Source organism: Haliotis asinina, chromosome 5, assembly GCF_037392515.1.
Source record: "Haliotis asinina isolate JCU_RB_2024 chromosome 5, JCU_Hal_asi_v2, whole genome shotgun sequence".
Taxonomy (NCBI): Eukaryota; Metazoa; Mollusca; class Gastropoda; order Lepetellida; family Haliotidae; genus Haliotis; species Haliotis asinina.
In genome coordinates, this window is record NC_090284.1 from 35396034 (window position 1) to 35418375 (window position 22342).

The following is a 22342-nucleotide window of genomic DNA, read 5'->3' on the forward strand; positions in this document are numbered from 1 at the left end:
TGTTTACGTGGCTTTTGAAGGTGACATTGGAAAGGTCGGCGAATCATTATGTTAAGTCTCGGGGCTTTCGTTTCATCAGCACTGCTGCGTGGCATCCAATATTTCATGGACATTAAACACATTTCATCGTAAGACGGACGGTCTCGCGTCTACATGGAGGTGGACTGTATCTTATGGTCAGGTTACCGGACTCTACAATCATAGTTATTGGGACTGAGCATCGATTTATTCATCTATTACTATGTCTGGTCATACCATGAACCCTGTGATGTACGAGTGTTTAGTGGTTGCCGTTTTAAAGGTTTTGTCTAATATCATTCGTAACTTAACGCTAGTCTTAATATGGATCGTGGATCTCACCGGATTTCTTGCTGAAGCCGCCAATGTAGAGCTGGACATAAGTTGACAGTCCGACGTGTTTCATATATGAACACCAGCTGACCTGACATGACTAATGCTGCCAGAATGTGAAAGCTATGTGTGTTCAAGCAAGCAGTCGCTTGTGACGTATGACATGTGTATATGATTTAGTATGTAAAACATGTTTAAATATTAAAGACAAAACTAGACATGATTTTCTGTCCCATAGTTTGACACGCTCATGTCAGAATATGCTCAGGATTGTGTTAAACAGCTGACTTGTGTGAGGTCTGTTTTTGGGGACATTAAAAATGACGTTTTGTCCCTCAAAGAACCACGCATGCTATGGGGGATTTGGTGTCGTTCCAACAGCAGATATTTCTAGACACTATTAATAGAGCTTGTTTTACGTTGCTTCACTTCGAGTCCTGGTGATATATGCAAGTACCCGATTTAAAATCCGGTTATATGTTTTGAAATATATTAAAACTTAAATTCTTCAACGAATTCCGAGAGTGCTCAGTGATATGCAATTCGTTTCAGACATGTGTTCAGATGTGTGCACCTGTTCAGATAGCGTGTGTAAATAATGTTGAGGCTCATATGCGCAAGCACATTACATGTTTTGAAACTCTATCATGTTGAAGGAGAGTAGCTATTCTCTTTAGGATTTAAACACATTTCTGAACATGCTAAGATCGAAACATGTTTGTATGTTTTACGTTTGAATATGATTTTACATTGAGCTGACATTGACCTTTCACATTTCATAGAGGAATCAGCCCATAAATGTCAACGACAATATGGTCAGCGCTGGCCATACACGTAAAGTTCCATAAAATGAGAGGGATTGTAAGGTGGCTAGAAAAAAGGTTATATCTCATGTGATGAGGGAGTATCCTAAAAATTTATTTCAACTTTGTCAGACGGGCCCTTCCAATAGAGCGCGCTCGCCACAAAGAGAAGGGCCAGCCGATGTGTATGGAACAGCACTACCGTATCTTCACTTCGTACCGGGCTCCGGGGCTGAAGAAGGACACTCAGATAACAGATACGGGCGATGGTCAGGACAAAGTCATTGTAATCTGTAAAAATCAGGTAAAACGCGATAAGCATCACTGAGTTAATGAGTGAGGTTAGTTTTAGGCCTATCTGAGCGATATTCTAGCAAAATAAGGGCTAGGGACACCAGACATAGGCTTCACACATGTGAAGAATCGACTCCAGGTCTCAGGAATGACGAGAGAACACCTTAACAACTAGACTACCCCTACACCCCGATGAGCATCAGCCTCTGTTTTGCTATATAAATTAGTGTACACTTTGAGGATCGAGTAAGTGAGTTTAGTTTAGTTTTACGCCAAACTACGCCACATTCCACCTATATGGTGGCGGTCTGTAAATAATGGTTGGAACAGACAATTCAATGATCAACAGCATGAGCATCAATCTGCGCAAGTGGGAACAGATGACTTGTGTCCACCAAGTCAGCGCGCCTGACCACCCTGGCCTCTAGCTACAAGCAAAGTCACATTTTGTGGCAAGCATGTGTTGCTGAAAACCTATACTTTAGAGACACTCTTATAGCGTTTTCATGTATACTATAATAAAGTACAGTAACAAAGTTTAACGTTTATCGGTCTGTAAATTTAGTAATGAATTATGGAAGTAACGACTACGGCATTGGGTGATCACAAGTTTAGCTGGTAAAGAATCAAGATGTAGACGAACGAGATTTACTGAAATGTATCAAACGTACAAAAGAACAATATGCTTTTACGCTATTAATGTTTTGACTTTGATGGACAATGTTGTTGCAGTTGTTTGTCATGGAGGTAGCGACTGAAACAGGCAATCTCTCTGAAGCTGAGATTTACGGACAGCTGGAGTTGATAGCGAGGCTAGCAGATGCAGACTCCGCCAACGCCCCGCCGGTTGGTATTCTGACGTCACAGACGCGTGACAAATGGGCGGCATCTAGAAACAGATTACTTTTGGGTAAGTCAGAAAAGTTACATCCACAGTATCCTTAAACGGTCACACATAGTAATACACTTTCAATAATAATTCCCCGTTCCATCATCGATGAATCCATACTGAGGTTGAGCATTTCAGCTGCAGCTATCCAATGATTTTGTGCTGCTATAGTTTAACTTCTCACAACTAAAGTCAGAACTGAATCCAGACACCTATGTTCCATCCCTGAACAACTATACTTAACAAAGAGTCACCAGACAATAACATATAATCGACGATAGAGTTGAGGGAACGTAACTACACTTTGGTGTACGTAGACAGTGCCAACTGTTATTAAGCTACGGCTGAACATGACAGTTGAACGTTGACAGTCTGTCACGTGTCGTCCTACTGCGCTTGTGCACACGGTCTTCCTCTATCTATGTAAACTAAGTGAATCTTGAATAAGTGGGCCTGTAACGGTACTTTAAAGTATTGTTGCCTTACATTTGTCCACATGACATCAAATCGATGAGTTAAAATATTTATTGTGGATATCGATCCGTACCATCGACATATGCAATACAATGTGAACATTACTGATAATCATTGTCCTCGTTCGGCTGCAAAACATTCCGTACTTGTTGACACCGATCCGACTGATCCGACTGAAGGACTGATCTTGACATGAATACTACCCATCGATACCTCACACGTTCTTCTATCTCTTTAAGACCCGATCAACCGAGACTCACTCGACGCCATAGAGAATTCCATCTTCATCCTTTGCCTGGACAAGCCGACATGTCCATCTCCTGACACGCTGAAGATCGACATAACCTGCCTGGCTCTCCACATGCTGCACGGACAGGGGTCATGGGCGAATACCGCCAACAGATGGTTCGACAAAACTATGCAGGTGGGAAATAACTAAATATATAAAGCAATAAGTATAAATATAAAGTGTCAGTGATCGGTTGATTTGTTGTTTAACGCCACACTCAGCAATATTCCCGCTATATCAGAGACCAGACACGTGATCAACAGCATCTATGTAAATGAGATATGATGGCATTTGTCAACCAAGTCAGCGAGTCTGACCACCCGGTCCTGTTGGTCGCCTCGTAAGTCAAGCATGGGTTTGCTGAAGGCCAAGTCAGCGAGTCTGACCACCCGGTCCTGTTGGTCGCCTCGTAAGACAAGCATGGGTTTGCTGAAGGCCAAATTCTTAATGAGAATACCAGTATTTATACCTAAAGGCATAACTTTACACAGTTTATATAAACAATTAACATTAAATTAGTACATTGGTTATATCGTCAGACACGCTCAGCAGCTCCATGATAACAAGGTTTGTTTGTAGTTTGTTGTGTCCGAGGATGGCACGTCTGGCCTGAACTATGAGCATTCCGTGGCCGAGGGGATAGCTGTGGTACAGCTGGTAGAACATGCTATCAAGTATATGTGAGTACAATCTTCCCGCCGTGTTGTCCAGTCAAATATGCGTGTAATACACTTCCTCACACATTCATCGATGACATGCGTACATTAATCATCTTCCAACAGAGTACGGTTTTATTTGAGCACGTCATACGTCCACGTCAAGCGACAATTTGATGTATTTCACTCTGCTGCCGTCAACGTCTTTGATAAAAGGCATACTATGTTGACTGAGAACTCTTCACTCGGACATGTCTATTTGATATTGATGCATTCACTCTGAGTACTCTTTTCAGTTCTGTTTACTCTCATACGTTTAGTTCAATATATTTTCTACTGAGGTATGCATTGATGACATATGATCACACCTGAGTTCAGTTCAAATATTTTCTAATACCTGATCCAAACATAAACGTTGTCATTGTTTCACTTCGCAGAGAGGATGCCAAACTGAGACAGAGATCTTTTTCTCAAAGTTCTATACGTAATACACTAGTGCCAAGGAAACTTTGCTGGAACATTACATCCGAGACGGTTAAAGATATCCAACAGGCTAGTGAGTATATAGACGGGTGAGTAGATAATACCACTGTCTTATGACCATCTTACCGTCGAGACAACGTATTCACTATCTTGGGTTGCTTACTGGCGAATTACCTCGTGCGAGCAGTGCCCTTTGTAATGTCCCTGCAAAAGTAACATGTGAGAAACATTATCTCTGGATGAGTAGCGTGAGTGAGACATTATCTCTGGATGAGTAACATGAATGAGACATTATCTCTGGATGAGTAACATGAGTGAGACATTATCTCTGGATGAGTAAAATGAGTGAGAAATTATCTCTGTATGAGTAACATGAGTGAGACATTGTCTCTGGATGAGTAACATGAGAGAGACATTGTCTCTGGATGAGTAACATGAATGAGACGTTATCTCTGGATGAGTAACGTGAGTGAGACATTGTCTCTGGATGAGTAAAATGAGTAAGACATTGTCGCTGGATGAGTAACATGAGAGAGACATTGTCTCTGGGTGAGTAACATGAGAGAGACATTGTCTCTGGATGAGTAACATGAGTGAGACATTCTTTATGTAAACCATGTGTATGAGACATTGACTTTGTATGAGTAACATGTGTGAGGCATTGTCTGTGTGAAAAAATGTACGTGAAACGTTATCTCTGCATGAGTAACACGCGTGCGACATTGTCTTTACGGAATAAGTGCCCGGTATTAAGTATCTCTGGATGAGTAGCGTGAGTGAGACATTATCTCTGGATGAGTAACATGAATGAGACATTATCTCTGGATGAGTAAAATGAGTAAGACATTGTCGCTGGATGAGTAACATGAGAGAGACATTGTCTCTGGATGAGTAACGTGAGTGAGACATTGTCTCTGGATGAGTAAAATGAGTAAGACATTGTCGCTGGATGAGTAACATGAGAGAGACATTGTCTCTGGATGAGTAACGTGAGTGAGACATTGTCTCTGGATGAGTAAAATGAGTAAGACATTGTCGCTGGATGAGTAACATGAGAGAGACATTGTCTCTGGATGAGTAACGTGAGTGAGACATTGTCTCTGGATGAGTAAAATGAGTAAGACATTGTCGCTGGATGAGTAACATGAGAGAGACATTGTCTCTGGGTGAGTAACATGAGAGAGACATTGTCTCTGGATGAGTAACATGAGTGAGACATTCTTTATGTAAACCATGTGTATGAGACATTGACTTTGTATGAGTAACATGTGTGAGGCATTGTCTGTGTGAAAAAATGTACGTGAAACGTTATCTCTGCATGAGTAACACGCGTGCGACATTGTCTTTACGGAATAAGTGCCCGGTATTAAGTTCGTCTCTTCAAAGTGACGTGTGAGGCATTGATCCTTTTCTCTCCTCTGCTGCAAAGACGTTGTAAGCGGAATTTTAGAAATATATCAGGAAACATGTTCCATAGGTATAATGCAGTTTCCATCCTGTTACTCTCAGCTGATGCAAAGTAACCAACATTATATTATTTCATAAGTATCAAGATAGTACTGGAGTAATGGAGAACATATTTTCGTGTTCCTTTTTCATGTTTGCTTTCTGGGGAATGGTGTAGGAGGGCTGACTTATTCCATTAGTGGTATATCTTTTTTATGTACATACCGGTAATTGTTAACCGTTCGGTCACTGTAGAATGGTGTGAGGATTGTTGAGGACGTTCCCTTAAAGTCATTACTCCGCGTCACCTTAGTGAAATCTTCCAGAAGATCACTCTTCACTATTTATAGTACACATCACATAGTCCTCTGTCAATTTAGTCGATGAAGCAACTGCGCATATTTGTACAAGGTATTTAGCATGCCTCTCAGTTTGTCTCAATCGTGTTCCCTGGGCAGCTGGACATGATATATTTTCTGCCGGTGTTAATCAAGCATCGCCGTCCTTAAAGAACTTTTTCAGTGATAGGTGATTAACAGTTACCGTGCCAAGTCAAACGAGTGTTCTTCTGAATAAATGACATCCCTCCTCCTTAACTAGGGCCCTTGGGGGACCAACGGATGGAAGGTATAACTTTATTAGGGCGCTAATGGGCAGAATGCATTTAACGATGTAAATCGTCTCGGGATTAATGATAGGCACATGGTCCGTTCTCATAGTTCGTTTCACTATTGATCTCGAGATGGAGAGGTGTAAACAGTCTAATCACACCCCTATGACGTCATTCTCAGCCTCGTTTACGTTTGTCTGGAAGTTTAATGGAAACTGTCTGGTCTCGCGGTAGCTGGACTTGGGAGTTCGACCGCCTGTTTCTAACTCTTGAGAGTGACGATGGCTTATGCCGGTGTATGATTCATTCTACTGGTAACCATTTTGGAGAAATAGAAAAGATTGGTGTTAAATGCGGTATGCATGTGGTTGACTTTCGTTCGGTTGATAATTTAAATTTTTAAAATATAAATACGCGAAATTTCTGAAGTGGTGAAAGAGTCACGAAATGGAAAGGATGTGAGTGTTTCATATCATTTCTGAATTTGGAAATGTCAAGTCAAACTTAATTCATGAAATATTTGACAACGAATGACAAATCAAACTGTAAAACAGTCAATCACATTTTCTCGGAAACGAGGCTGAGAAATTTCATTGACGCTGTTCGAGATCGAATTAGATGTAGCGGACATTTCTGTGAGGAATACTCTATTGAGTTACTTCCGGTGAGTCGGCAACACTCTTGCCATGTCTCACGCACGATTCCTAATCCAACAAACTCGAGAATTTCTTCCGTCAATATTTACAAACTAAACAGTCTCCGAATTGGCCCCCTTATTCAATAGTGGGCCGTTTCTTTGCCCCACTCTTTCCAATCTCTCCCCCCTCTACTGGTTATCAGTCGATAAGAGTCCGGAGTCTTATGGGGGCCATTCGAGTCAAATCCAATTAGACGGGACGCCTCGTTTTCAGATTGGCACCATCGATTTTACCTCCCCAGTCTAAAGAGCGACACGGATGCCTTATGATGGAGGACGGGACGAGATCAAAGGCGATAGTGGGACTCTTTTTTCCTATGAAATCAAATAAAAGGCCTTATAACTCCCATAAAGGCCTACCTCGTTTGTAACACGTGAACAAATTGGCTTATCCCCTGAAAACCGGTGCATAATTAATCAACTGCCCCTGATATAAGGACCGGGGCAAGCAATTTTCCATTAAAAGTGGCCACTGGCAAGTAATTTGGTGTATTGCCGAAGATTTGCCCTTTAAACGAGCTCAATTTCGATACTCCAATCTTGCGAAGTGAGGACATCCCTACCTAATCTCTTCGACGGTCAAAACTAATAAGAAAAGAAAATAGACCTAATTTTCTATTTCCTACCCTAGGGAGCGCTCTTAACTCGTCTAAAGTAATTGTCATCAAGGCGTAAAGTCTCACGAGAACACGTCGTGATAAAATATGAGGGGACAATTCCAAAGTTTGTTCACGTTTCGGGTCAGTTTCGTAGACAAAACAAAGCATAAAACTTTCTTATCTACATAATATATGATGAGATGATGTATCAGACGAGATTTCGTGATATATCACCGGGCTTCTGTGCAGTTCATGAATAATCTCTTTTTGTGTCCATCTAACAAGTAATGTCCATTCAGCAATGACTTCGACACTTCTCGGAACAAAATAACTGTTCAGTCACTACTGTCTGTTAAAGAGAGTGGTTCAAAGAGGTACAAGTCATAAGAAACTGCTATGTCACTGGAAGATAACTGTTGGCTGGGTGTAGTTGCCACAATAAAGTTGATGTGTGATTCCAATCCGTAACAATAGTCCAAGTGAAGCAACGAAGGGAAAGGGGGCACAAATAGATGTATACTAATAGCTGAAATCAACCATCTGGATGTTTTCATGAAGGTGCAATTTCTCAATATGATGCATGATGCCAATACATTGGATCGGGTATACAGAATCAATGCTTGGGCTTATGTTTTTCAGGTTGATAGACGACCTTGACCTTACAATTGTCAGGTTCGACAACTTCGGCCGCGACTTCCCCAAGTCTCAAGGAATGAGCCCTGATTCTTTCATCCAGCTGGCTTTGCAGCTCACGTATTACAAGTACGTTTTACAAACAAATTGTTTTCAACAGTAATTCTTGAACGCATAATTGCAATCAGGATATTGTTAATGACTTAACTGCAACGTTTCGTAATTGACTATCACACAATATGAAAATGATGACAATAAATATTCCTGAATATAAATAATTTAAATGAATACCGCAATGTTACATGTTGAAGACGTGTACATAACAGAGGGGAAACACATTTGATGTTTTGTTGTTTTGGGTTTTTTTTAAAATGAATGCTACTTAGAACTTCAAGACGTTGTATTACGTGGAATATTGATATTTAGGGAAAGTTGTTTACCCCCAAGTTATATGGAGTTACACTCATGATACGCCTGTTCAGTGTTCATTAATATTACATACGCTTTACGCCCTTGTTCTCCTTGGCCCGCAAGAACGACTGAGAAAGTGTAATAATTAACTGTCAACCACACCACTCAGCGCCATCAGATATCAAGACATTCTGACGCTCTCTTCGTTGTTGGAAATGGCAGATCTAATTGTGATCCCAACAAGAAATCATTTTCAAGAGTTTTTCATAACTTCAGTGAAATAAAGCATGATCATAAAAATCTGTTTTAGCAACATGTGACGTTTTAAACTTCATCCGACGTACCCAGAGGAATCACAACATGTTTGAAGCATTGATTTATGAAAAAAGTAAAAAAATGCGGAAATTGTTCCATTTAACGTTTTCACCCTTTGGCGCAAATAACGTCTGATACAAAACATGAACATGGGGGAAAATAGGAAATTGACGCTAACAATCAAAGTGACAGCTGACAACGTTGTCAGTGAAGGCCGATGTTGAAGGATGTCAGAATGGGTGTTTGGAATCACGCCACATTCTATTGGATTGTGTGTGACAAGAAAATGTGCAAGTCACGCCCAACAACGTCATTCTGTTCCAACGTGACTTTGACGCGAGAATATAGTTGGATCTCTGTTTTGCATAGGCACTGCTAAGGGAAATGCTAATTTACAAAAACCGACTCTGAAAGTTTGTGTGGTTTGTAATTACTTGATGTATGTTATACACACAGTAAATTTAACCATAATGATAATAATCTGTTTAAGATAATTGTATTGAGTATCTACATTATACCAACAACAGCAGGAGATTACAGATGAGTACAGTCGTTTCTTGAAGGAATTTTGCATTTCCAATACCTGCTAAGACTGTTTTGAGGGAGTACTTTACACGCACTGCACTGAGGCTTTGATGGCCTAGCTGGATGCAGTTTGACGTTCACTGGACGTATTAGTCGTTACTGAAACAGTACACAGTATGATTCCTTGTTAGCATGAAATAGTGTGTTCTTTCAAAACGAACTTTTGTAATAATACATTTGTCACATTTCTGGGTGATTTTCATAAATAGGAAATTTTTTTTTAATGTTCTATTTCCTTAATCAGTGTGTGAATATATGTTAAAATAACACAGTGTGGTGAAGAGCCGTTACAGGTTTGGGGATCTTGAACATAACATTCCAGCAGAAACTGTGATGAGATAGATATCTATGTATCTAATGGAAGAAGACAAGAACTCTTCTTCTCAAGAACCACGAGTGCCATTACACAATTAGTCAGACATGTCATACACATCACTGGGCGTAACTTCATCAGGACCTTTCATTTCAAAACTCGATCATTCACAAAAAGAAATGGTATCGTTTATTTCAATCCGTTTCACATATAACCTTCGCAAAGATAAACAACTGTGTTGTCAATGCCCGCCTCCGACCAAAGCTTTAAACTTGATAGCCCCGGCGTTAGGACGAATCCCTAAAGACCAGTATCGTCTCTCAACCAAAGGTTTATAAACTTGGCTGCGACAACAGAGAATTGGTTCCAAGGCTCTAAGCTTGCAGATGAAGAATTGGACTGTCAGGACATAACTAATAACACATTCATTTGGATGTTCGAATTGATTTTGTGACACCGCTCCGTATAACGTTAACGTACATCAGATATTTTAGCCAACTGCAACTGAAGCCATTCGCATTGGTCTGGTTGATTATTAGGAAAACGCCCTAATGAAATTGTGTATGGTCTGATGGTCGGCTTTGAAAAAATGTAACCGTGATTTCCATGTGAGTTATATTTTGCCTGGGAAACCATTCACTATTTCAGCAGTGAAAGTAGATAAGTAGCTGATGCATTTAACTCAGTAATATACACCAGTGTTATGAAAACAGCTCTTAACATCCAATTATATCTCCCTTGGACCGGTTATCGCAAAGGGCCACGGACAGGATGAATGATCATAACAGATTTCAATGTGTTTATGAAAAGATGAGGCAATGCACAAATGCATCAGCACTACCCAAGAAAGATGTAAGATCCTTTGCCTGGGTGGTGCTTTCCGTTTCTGATACCTGTACCTGGTTCATGCCTGTAGACCATTAAAATCACGTGGTATGTGCCGCCACGGCAAAACAGAGAGGCGAGGCAATCTACACAAGTGTTATTGCAAATACAAGCCGAGATGTTCATGATTATAACACACTGACAAAATCAGGGTTTTTTTGCAAGAAACCTCTGTACATTTGCCACTGACTTAAGTATAATCATGTTTACGATTTATAGGGTACATTTGTCAATATTAGTGTGTATGTTTAGTATTAACATTGTGGAATCATAACAAATGTTAATAACAAAACATATGGTATAGTAACTGTAAATATTAATAGCAAACAAAACACCACTTTAAGGCCATGGAACTAAAATATTGTTTTGTTATCATTTAAGCATACATTACAGTCGACGCAAAAGTGAAAGCACACTCCTCTCACTATGTTCAGAATGTCAGATGTATTTGACATTTACATTGACGAAAAAGCTTTACTTATCCTGGAACTAATAACACAATGGAAACTGAGGTAAATCTAAAACATTGTGAAGGTAAGAAGGATTTGCTCGCATGCACCAACATTTCAATATATCAGGAACTGTTTTCACTACATATAGCATTCGGCATTCTTTGAATGTTGAACACAAGTTCATTATCTTGTCCTAGTGATGGCCAGGAGAGGGGTCGACTGGAGTAAGTTAATTGTACGCCTATAACGTCTGTTCTCAGAGTACATTCCCGCCTCGTGTCTACGTATGAGAGCGCCTCCACTCGTCGCTTCCGGCTGGGCCGAGTGGACAACATCCGGGCCAACTCTCAGGCAGCTCTTGAATGGTCGAAGGCTATGATAGGAGAACTCGATTGCAGTGTACGTAGAAGCCGACATTCTACAAATGTGGTTGATGATGTTGTTTTTGTATTTGTTGTTGTTGTTGTTGTTTAACGCAGGACTCAGCAATTTCCAGCTATCCAGCGATCTGTAAACAATCGAGTCTGATCCAAGCAATACAGTAACTGATAATTACGTATACAATGACGTGTGTCAGCGAGCCTGAGCATCGATCCGTTAGTCACCTCTTACGACAGGTATTGTTTAATGAAGGCCAATTCTAACCCGAATCATCACGCGTACCTCATATAACGGTAAATAATATCATAGGTTTCAGTGGCGAGGTACTCAAGATTTAATCGATAATGTTTAAAACACCATGAACCTATTTTCAGCTGTCAGTAATTGGGTGGGTGATTAAAATATTTAAAATGCCTTTATGCAAGGTCAACATATTGGCGGCACCATTTTGCCCGGGCGTTATAAGGCAATAATACAATAATACAATACCCACCACCACCATCAAGATCTGGTAGCGCGTCATACAATGTCCATATACGTATAGTACAGCAGTTAATAGTTTCCATGCTGCATTATAAGTATATTTTATTTTTATGTCAGGACGAGGAGAAATTCGCTATGCTACAAGAGGCCTTAAAATGTCAAGCCAACTATATGACGGACGTAAGTATCTATTCATTGTATCTGTTTAATATTTAAAAAATGGCTCTAAATATTCCATTATTTTTTCCGCTTTGGAACGTCATAATATGTTTAATAATTTTTGTTGAGTGAAAAAAAATGATCATTAATTATACTACACATTATTCTTTTCGAATAAATCGATGCAGTGATCTTTAAATTCCAGCGATGTTTTTACACCGTAAAATGATGGATGTAACATAAAAGCACCGTCCGGGATTCTTGCAGTGCCACGACAAAATACATGCTTAATTGACGCAGAGAGTTACAGTGCCTAAGTTGACCTCATGGAATTATATAATCAATGAATAAGAAAAAAGTCATTTGCTCACAGCCACAAAAGGTTTCACGTTTTTTTTACAGAGAGGAAGCCTCGGTGTTTTTCTTGGCCTCGAAATAAAGTTGACAAATATTTGTTGTAGCTTTAATTAGATCATTAAGTACTCGATTCTTCTGTAAACTACAATTTCCGACAGTGTTCGATGCTGTTTCCAGTCATACCACCTGAACTCGGACTTTGGAAAGAAATGAAAGTCTGCAGGGAAATAGGTTGTTCTCTCAATTTCCGTTATGGACCCTCCGACGTTAACATGGACAAAACCCGATCTTCATTGAGACAGCCATAATTAGACTGTGGCTTTTGAGAACCGAAAATTAGAATAGTCAGCGGGATCAAATTCCTTACGAAGAGTTCCAAGGATTCGGGTCACTTTTGTTTCACAAAGGGCAAATAACTAATTGCCAGTGAGAACGTTTTGCGTAATTCTGGTCAGGCCAAGTTGGTCGAGGGCTCGACAGGGCACGAGACATAATCTGCCAGGAAACAAAGACAATTAATTTACATCAATGAAATCAATGGCGGATTTTCTGTTATTAGTGTTGCAACATGAAATAAAAATAATTAATTGTCCTCCTGTGAAGAGAGGGGTTACCTCTATTTTCCGATTCACATTTAAAAAGACAGTTCAAAAAATCAATATTCCATCCGAAGAAGTTCATGTGGTTGTGATTGAACTAATCTACTATCTGTTTTATTGATAATTGTTTTTGGAGTAATTGACGATTGAGTTAAAAGTAAACGTCAGCTCAGCAATGTTCCAGCTTTATAGTGAGGAGGAAGGTTTTGTACACACAATCCATATTAATTGTTAAATAACTAGTCATCGCAGGACTCTAAAATCACGGAAGCTGTCTAAAAATAGCATGTGAATCTAAAACAATTTTATATGCAATACAATTATATATAAACAAACAGTAGCTATGTAGATCGCCAACGACTGAAGGTAGATCACCATACTGGGGACCATTGGGACTTACAGATTTGCTGGATTTACACCATTTACACCAACAGAAGATTGTTTAATCCTGGTTTGTTGTCTATTTCTGCGAAAAGACAAAAACACGTGAAAAACGCTTCAGAGAAATGTCATATCATTTATTATCAATGTTTCTAAATAATATCTCATTCTGTTTTATATAATATCCTTTTATGTTTTGCTATATATCCGACATGTGGTTGTTTGCAGACAATACTTGGTCAAGGTATTGACTGTCATCTGCTGGGACTTCGAGAATGTGGCATCGAAGCATGTATTCCTATGCCAGACTTTTTCAAAGATGAAGGATTCCGACTTGCCAACCATTTTACCATGTCCACAAGCCAGGTACATAAGAACAAAACAGGCATTTCATTCTAACTGTATATTATGCAATTCCAAACTTGACAGAAAAACACTGAACTACATGAATGGTGATCAAGACACGTACCCATTTTGAAAACACCAGGTGGCATCACCTGTATTCAGTATTATTCAGTCGCCCTGTCACGTGTGTTTATATATGTGTATACATACAGATTACATATACATATGCACTCACGTGTGTGTGTTTGTGTATGTTTGTGTGTGTGTGTGTGTGTGTGTGTGTGTGTGTGTGTGTGTGTGTGTGTGTGTGTGTGTGTGTGTGTGTGTGTGTGTGTGTGAATTTACCATTGTGACTGTAGACTCGCTTCCTTACAACATTCTGCTTTACTTGAAGGTGCCAACGTCTATGGACTCTTTCATGTGTTATGGCCCTGTTGTACAGGATGGCTACGGTGTTTGTTACAATCCGCACCCCGACTACATTCTTGTCACCGTCTCCTCCTTCAACAGTAATGACGACAGCGATTCTGCCTTCTTTGCGATGTCGCTTGAAAGTAGCTTACTGCAGATGAAAGAACTTTGTCTCAAGGCCAAGCAATTCAACAGTGTACCGCCATCTTGACAAACAAAGACAACCCACTGTAAACTTTGATAGATCACGGTATGCTGTCTGTAAATCGAATTACTTTCAGTATTAGTTTTTCATTAGAAGTACATGTGCTCCGTATGAAACGAATTGCCCTTAAACGATTCCAGAGGTTAATCGTATGGGATTAGGGATTACCATTTGTTTGTGTCTGGAGTAGGCAAAACAACCTTCGATGTTAATAGGACAAAGCAAGAATCACCTCTATCTCTGTTTTTCATTAAGGAACATTTCCATTGAACATAACACTGAACGTTGATGATTGCAGTGAAATGGCCGACCTGAAGACATCCAGGGCGTTTAGTAGCCAACCATTAGGTTAGCATAAAATTAAGGTTTTCAGTGGGATTAGTATGTTTTACCAAGAATCAAACTGACATCTTGTCACATACTAAAGGTAAATCTCCAAACTGAGGTATTAGAAAGTTCACCATTCTGTATTAGTTCATTATTTCAGAAACTACAACAAGTGAAGTGTGGAATTCATTACTAATCCGTCCAAACAGAACGTGCGGAAATCTGGTAGTTATGTTCATTGTGTACAGACTTTCTCTGTTAATTTATGGACTATGCTATTTATATTAAATGAGACTAAATCGTCCATTTCAAGGGGACAGAATATCTTATTTATTTGTAAACTATCAGAATGATCTATATTACTTATATTGCTATATATGCCCAGAAATGGAAATCTCGTGAGACAAATATTAGTTTGGATTCCATTTATCCTTCAGCTACAATGTATTTGTTATAAAATTACTGCTTTTGTGTATTGGTTCGTTTTAAGATGAATGTTAACGCCATATTAGTTAGAGTACTATTTAGGATGATTCGTGCTCCTGTCAAGGGTTGTGACATGACGTGCAAGGGTGGTGTCGTTTTTGACTAACCTTAGTCATATGATATGATTACTTAGTGTAAATTATTTTGTAAGTGCAGATAACGCACAGTTTGGCGTTTGAAAGACAAGTAAGGCCAGCCTTACACTTCATGCGAAAATATTGCTCTACACTAGACTTGTTTCATCATTCGTTATATGAGTTCCGTGCGTCCATGACTTCAGAAAGATCATATCAACAGCAATGGATATGATACCTCTCTCAACGAAGGGCGTATGATGACATCGTTTTAATTTCAAAGACACCAGTGTTATGTTCTGTCAAACATTCAGTCACCTTCCTCAAGACAAGGTACTTGTCTTAGCAAAGCCTTCCTGTCGTCGAATGACGATATGTGTTCTTACACTAGTATTTCTTTACATGTGATAAAACGTGAGATAACATTGTATGTAAGAATACCGATTCTAGTATGTTTTGTTATACCGTGCCACATAAAATTCTAGAAACGGAAGTCTTACAAATACTGTACAAATGTAACATGAATACGTTTGGAATAGCACTATCTTGATGTCATATAATTCTAACTAGTATTTCTTGAAAAGAAAATTGTAACAAAACAAAGTTACTGGATTAATTTCTCTTTGACTCTGTTTGGCTATGTTTGAGCTAAGTGTAGAACTAAGTATAAATATGCTTGCCGCATATTTACAAGTAAGCAAACACAAACAATGTAATGTAAGCAAGTCATCATCTTGGTGACTTGTTCTGTCTCGTGATTCATCAGTCACGTTCCATAACTAAGGTGGCGAAATATACTGAGGTAAAAAATAAAGAATGACATGACATGTTCCCTTATATTTTTCAAGGTTTCATCAGAAGCTATGCGATACAAAATTTGTGAAGAAACCTTGGAAGAAAAAACGAACACTTGTCATTTCATGTGATCCGTTATTTGTTCCCACAGTACAATTCGTGCTGCCCTTCACTTCCTGCAAAATGTCCCTTCTATGTGTTGACAATATACCGTCACCCTATATCAACCGCATCGGATAGCAACCAATCTTCGCTCGTAATCTGTTGTTCAAATGAAGAGACTGCAGTTAAATATGACTCAATGCAAATACATCGGACGTAGTGGAAAACCTAGATGGCTGCTGATATTAGACTAGTGTTGGTGTATTACAGGGACTGTATGGACAGGACAGAGTGACCCAGTGTTTAGGGTTCAGTCTGAGATGTTTACCACTTTCTTGACATCCACAACAGATATGGTGCTGACTTACCAGGGAACAGTATAACGAAGGCCTAAGAAACAAACTTAGAAATTGCGGACTCTTACACGACTGGGTTCCCTGATAGGCCCACAAACAGGAATACCCATTGAGTTGATCTAGTTGAAAACTTGTGATTTTGTCGCTGTGACGGGAGATGTTCAGTACTGTGTACAGAAATGTTATGATTGTTGTTGCCACTTTACACAGGTTGAATGTTTATGTGTTTACATATACCATGTGATGGAGTTGTACATTAGAAGTAAGAGTCCAGTACATTTGTATATCATTGTTATTCCATAGCATTCGTCATTTCCATCGGTTTGACCGCGTGAGTGTTACAATACTGAAATGCCAGTAGTCAGAACCACATGGATGGAGCCCAAAGGAGCATTCAGTCTGATTTCAGTACTACACGACAAAAGTACTTCAAAAATACTATTACACTGTTGCAAAAAATGTACCATTGTGTATGACGACAATTCTTGTCATAGTTAGTTCAACGTGCAATACTGGCGCTGCATTTGTGATATTATCCTGGTGAGCATGTCCAGCCCAACTCATCACCAAGGTGACGAGATGCCGAGTGATTGTTGTAGCCTGTTATCACAGAGTATTACTGTGATGAGTTATGTACGATCGACATCATGTGATATATCAATTTTAACACTTACTTAACATATCATAGAAACTTTCCACATTTTTCAGATACGTGTATCGTATAGACACGTGTATAGTATGTTTGTTATAGATGAAGGGGAGAGTTATTTGTAGAAGATACAAATAAATGAGTTGTTACAAAATATGTTTTGTTGTTTGGGCTGACAATGAAGGATAAACACGACATATCATGTAACAGCAACAGGAAATCAGACTTTATCTCTAAGTTCTTCAGCACTCTACTACTACAGTGTTTATTGTTACAAAAAGGCAATCTGATTAACTCAGTACATCCAAACCTGATAAATATGCAAATTATGTCAATACACGAACTACTTTCACAAACCCGTTGGCATTTCGTTGATGACGTCGTGAACGACCTTCACCATGGTATACCACAAAATATACTTACGCGTTCGATTCTCCTCATATCATCATGGAAACCCATGTCCTCAATTGAAGACAAACAAACAACACATTTAATCACTTAATCAATAAAGCTTAATCAAGGGATGCGAAAAAATCTCACGGTTCTCATTTGTGGACACTAACAGCCTGTCAAATGGTACTTTCACGGGAAGTGATTCTGTGTAGCTCTCCATACTGGAGGTAAAACAGAAGATGGCCATTGTGGTTCTAGCAGACAGCAGGTCCACCTCACCAGGTATTTGCTCTATTTTACAAAAAAAACAATATGCATTATTACATGACTAAAATATCTTTGAATATACACTGTTTCTTTACTAGGAAAGCTTTGCCAATTTTATGAAATTTGCAATTAAGTTTTATGAACCTAGATGAGAACATTGGGTTTCAGATCAGAAAATAATGTCCTTGTATGCAGACATCAGATCGAAATGAATTCCTGATCAATCTTCAAAATGAGATGCTAATCATTTGTTCAGAAATTATTTTCTTTCATCTTAATAAAATGTGCTATCTTTCATTTTGACAGTTATAATTTGCCATTTCAGGTAGGCCAAAGAGACGTTCAAAGCGACTCAATACAGAAGATGTCCTGCAGATGATTCTGACTTAAGTTTGTCTGAAGAGAATCTTCAGATGCCGAAAGTTTTGAGGATTCTTATGGTGATCCTGCGTTTGTACAATCAGAAAATGAAGCAGATTCAGAATCAGAACTGTGACCTGATCATGGTATATATATGGAACAGCTTGAGAAGTCTGAATTAGAACATTCACGTCCCTTGAAAATTTTAGCTGCCAGTCCACAAACGAGGACCGTGTACTTTTTTTATCATGTGGTTCTAACTGATTTTCAGAGCTTTTGTTTACAAATAAATGACAGGCATTGTTTCAGTTACAGACTGGTTGCCACGACATCGTTTTATACTGTATATCTCTTTGAACATGACATTTTAATATTGTTCACGTGCATGGACACTGGAAATATTTTGGGCAAGCTTGGACCTCGTTTCCACACGTGAGGACCCCTTAAATATGCATGGGGCATATATATGGATTCAAACTGGGTCTGTCACCTATATGAATGATCTATATTTGACACTAAGATAAGGTCCGACTGAATTGTAATTGCTGGGTTTCAGAAGGATATATATTCACTTATAGTTTGATAAATGTTATAAAGAGATTATTAACTTCGTGTGTTTCCGTATCAATAATATCATATAATAGGAATGAAAGTATGTATTATGCTCGCCTTTTCGGTAACTAATCTCTATTTAACCTTAGAAACGTTAGTCACCCACCCTCAGGTGTTCAACGTAGCTGCTTAATGCGTTCCATGGCGCTACATCATCATCGCGGAAGGCGCATATATGAAGTTCGTCTCGCAATATAAGGACCCACTTCATTATATTACTTGTTTCACTACAAAATATCGTTTGGTCATAAAGCACAGATTAAATATCAGCCAAACATTATCTGGTTTTAGACCAAACTTTGAATGCTTTGTAAGAGCCATCCATAATGATTTCTAAATCATCCCAATTTTCACTAAAAAGACCACTTTCTGTTCATCAAATTTAGAGTCGAAGAATGTGCATTAAACCAAAGAAAAGGCAACATCAATTTGACGTAATAAAACAACCCCTGTAAAGAAGCTCAGGTTGAATATTCGATGAGAATGAGAATAAAGTAAACATGATTTCTGTTGAATCATGAGAACCAAAAACGAGAGATGATTAAGTGCGCAGGCGTTTTATTCCTTCATGTTTACGTCACAGCGGCCAGGATTTCTCAGCGCCCGGATAGATGGATGGGCGCTCTGAAGCGAGCCAAATATTTTGACATAGATGGAATGCTCGGTTATGCAATAATATCATAAGTGTTTGATCCACAAAAAATGATACCGATTTCCATCGATTTAGACTATAAAGATGTCCATATCTGGCAAGCCATATCATTTTCTATGATGAATATTCGGCGCAGGAAAAACGCTTTTTTGCTTGAGTGAATAAAAGACTGTATGATGTATGTCCCTCAATGAAAAATCTATCCCAATATTTTGCTGACTTAATGGAGACTCATATCTGAAGTCGTTGCTGCTTGGAATTCAATTTGCAAAGTTTGAGAGACTTTCATTCACCACAAAGAAATTCAGTTTTGATGTGTATATCAATGTCCGTCCCACGCAAACTGTTTTATCAAAATCAGTGAACGTGATCATATTTCAGTGGGTTCAAGCAATCAAATTGCGGTTAATCATTGGTTTGTTTGCTCCTAGATCAGGATGTAGAAAATAGCATCCATATGTAAATGGAATATGAATATTACCACAATTAAAATGTATTAGTAACTGAACACTGATGTATTGACGAAATGCAGCTTTTCAGATGAGATACGACCTTCTTTAAGTAGCTTCAGGGTAAAGTTATTTTAATTTCGAGAGCAGGACCATTGCCATGTGCTGCAGTTATGAAGGATGTCACCGGAAAACCAGGATACGCTCATATTTTCTTCACTTTTAGATGGAGATTGTAATCGTGTAATCTACCTTCTTCAGCGATAACCCGTGGTAGTGAAAAGGGTTTTGTTTTGTGTAGTACAGGAAGACGGATATGATTCTTATTGATGTAAATAAGACAGAAAACATTAGATCTGAAACAAACAATTGTTCACCACGTAGTAAGTGAAGTAGTAAACCAGGATGCCTCAAATGTTATCGATGAATTGCCATTAGTGATTAGCATATAACTCGTTCAACTAAATTCGTTCCAAACAATTTGATTGACAGGTGTAGGAAAACGATTTCATGCATAAGTATCATCTGATCGCTATAGGAGCCAGGTTACACCAGCAATTCTCTAACCTCGTCACTTTCAATGAAGAATGTAGTTTTGTTTTCGGGGGCACTTTTTGTTTTCGTTTCTTTTTTCTTTTTGTTTTCTTTTCTTCCTTTTCAGATTGTTTTTGATAGGCATCTGTGATTAGTAACTTAAGGAAAAGCCCGCAGTTCATGGTGTCCGTATATCTGAAATCCGAGTTTGCGAAACATCCGAAGTGATGAGATTTACCGCAGGACCACCCGACCCCGTTAGTAGATTCTTACGGGAAGCAAGGATTACTGAAGATCAATTTTAGCCCGGATTTTTACGGGGTTTAAGAGTATCAGAAATGTTGCCAATTTTATTCAGTTTCCGGGGCAGAAGTGAGTCACTTATCTTGACCACGGTCAGTTGTGATTATTACTGAGAAAAATAAAATCATAGTACCTGGAGACCTTTTCCCAGTATTTTGAATGAGTGATGGATAGACTGAACAGCTGCACACACCACATCGGTCGGACTCCATGACAAAGGTGGGACTCTGTAAACATCACTGTGCAGTCGGACCTCATGCCGTGCTGCTGATACTCGGAAACTCGCCTGCCTTCTGGGCTAATCCTGATGGATAGATATCCCAACACAATCATTCGACTTCGTTTAATGGCGCACTTCTCGCACCTAAAGAATGGTCGGCGATCTAAAGCACGCACGTGTTCTATTTTTGTTGCACAGGTTCTACTGTTAAGAACGAAAATACATCAGCTGAGATATCAAAGTTGCAAAGCCTTGACGTCATAGTGAATGGAACTGTATTAGGTCTTGCACGTGCACGTCAGTGGAAATACTAAATATGAAAAAGCGAACATATGTGATTAGGTGTCCGTTTTCTCTTTGGCCGTTCCAAATAGCCATGTGTGTCAGTGTGTCTCAAAGAAGTGAATGAGTGAGTGAGTATAGTTTCACCTCCTTTCAAAAAACACCCAGCAATATGAATATGTCTATGACACTACTTCATTCACACTGTCCACTGTGACTGTGTCTATGATACTGAATATGTCTATGACACTACTTCATTCACACTGTCTACAGTGACTGTGTCTATGATACTGAATATGTCTATGACACTACTTCATTCACACTGTCTACAGTGACTGTGTCTATGATACTGAATATGTCTATGACACTACTTCATTCACACTGTCTACAGTGACTGTGTCTATGATACTGAATATGTCTATGACACTACTTCATTCACACTGTCTACAGTGACTGTGTCTATGATACTGAATATGTCTATGACACTACTTCACTCACACTGTCTACAGTGACTGTGTCTATGATACTGAATATGTCTATGACACTACTTCATTCACACTGTCCACTGTGACTGTGTCTATGATACTGAATATGTCTATGACACTACTTCACTCACACTGTCTACAGTGACTGTGTCTATGATACTGAATATGTCTGTGACACTACTTCATTCACACTGTCCACTGTGACTGTGTCTATGATACTGAATATGTCTATGACACTACTTCATTCACACTGTCTACAGTGACTGTGTCTATGATACTGAATATGTCTATGACACTACTTCATTCACACTGTCCACTGTGACTGTGTCTATGATACTGAATATGTCTGTGACACTACTTCATTCACACTGTCCACTGTGACTGTGTCTATGATACTGAATATGTCTATGACACTACTTCATTCACACTGTCTACAGTGACTGTGTCTATGATACTGAATATGTCTGTGACACTACTTCATTCACACTGT

General features: G+C 39.1%; 1 protein-coding gene across 1 annotated transcript in view; it reads left to right on the forward strand.

Annotated features, from left to right (window-relative positions):
• LOC137284464 (vesicular acetylcholine transporter-like) overlaps positions 1-17402 on the forward strand; it is a 92899-nt gene extending 75497 nt beyond the window's left edge. The window contains exons 6-15 of the mRNA XM_067816278.1: positions 1287-1458; positions 2181-2358; positions 3051-3235; positions 3680-3780; positions 4194-4328; positions 8231-8353; positions 11446-11584; positions 12167-12229; positions 13774-13911; positions 14285-17402. Coding sequence (XP_067672379.1) covers positions 1287-1458; positions 2181-2358; positions 3051-3235; positions 3680-3780; positions 4194-4328; positions 8231-8353; positions 11446-11584; positions 12167-12229; positions 13774-13911; positions 14285-14512 — 1462 coding nt within the window. The 3' untranslated portion in view covers positions 14513-17402. The remainder of the gene's footprint in view (positions 1-1286; positions 1459-2180; positions 2359-3050; positions 3236-3679; positions 3781-4193; positions 4329-8230; positions 8354-11445; positions 11585-12166; positions 12230-13773; positions 13912-14284) is intronic.
• The last annotated feature ends 4940 nt before the right edge of the window (positions 17403-22342 follow it).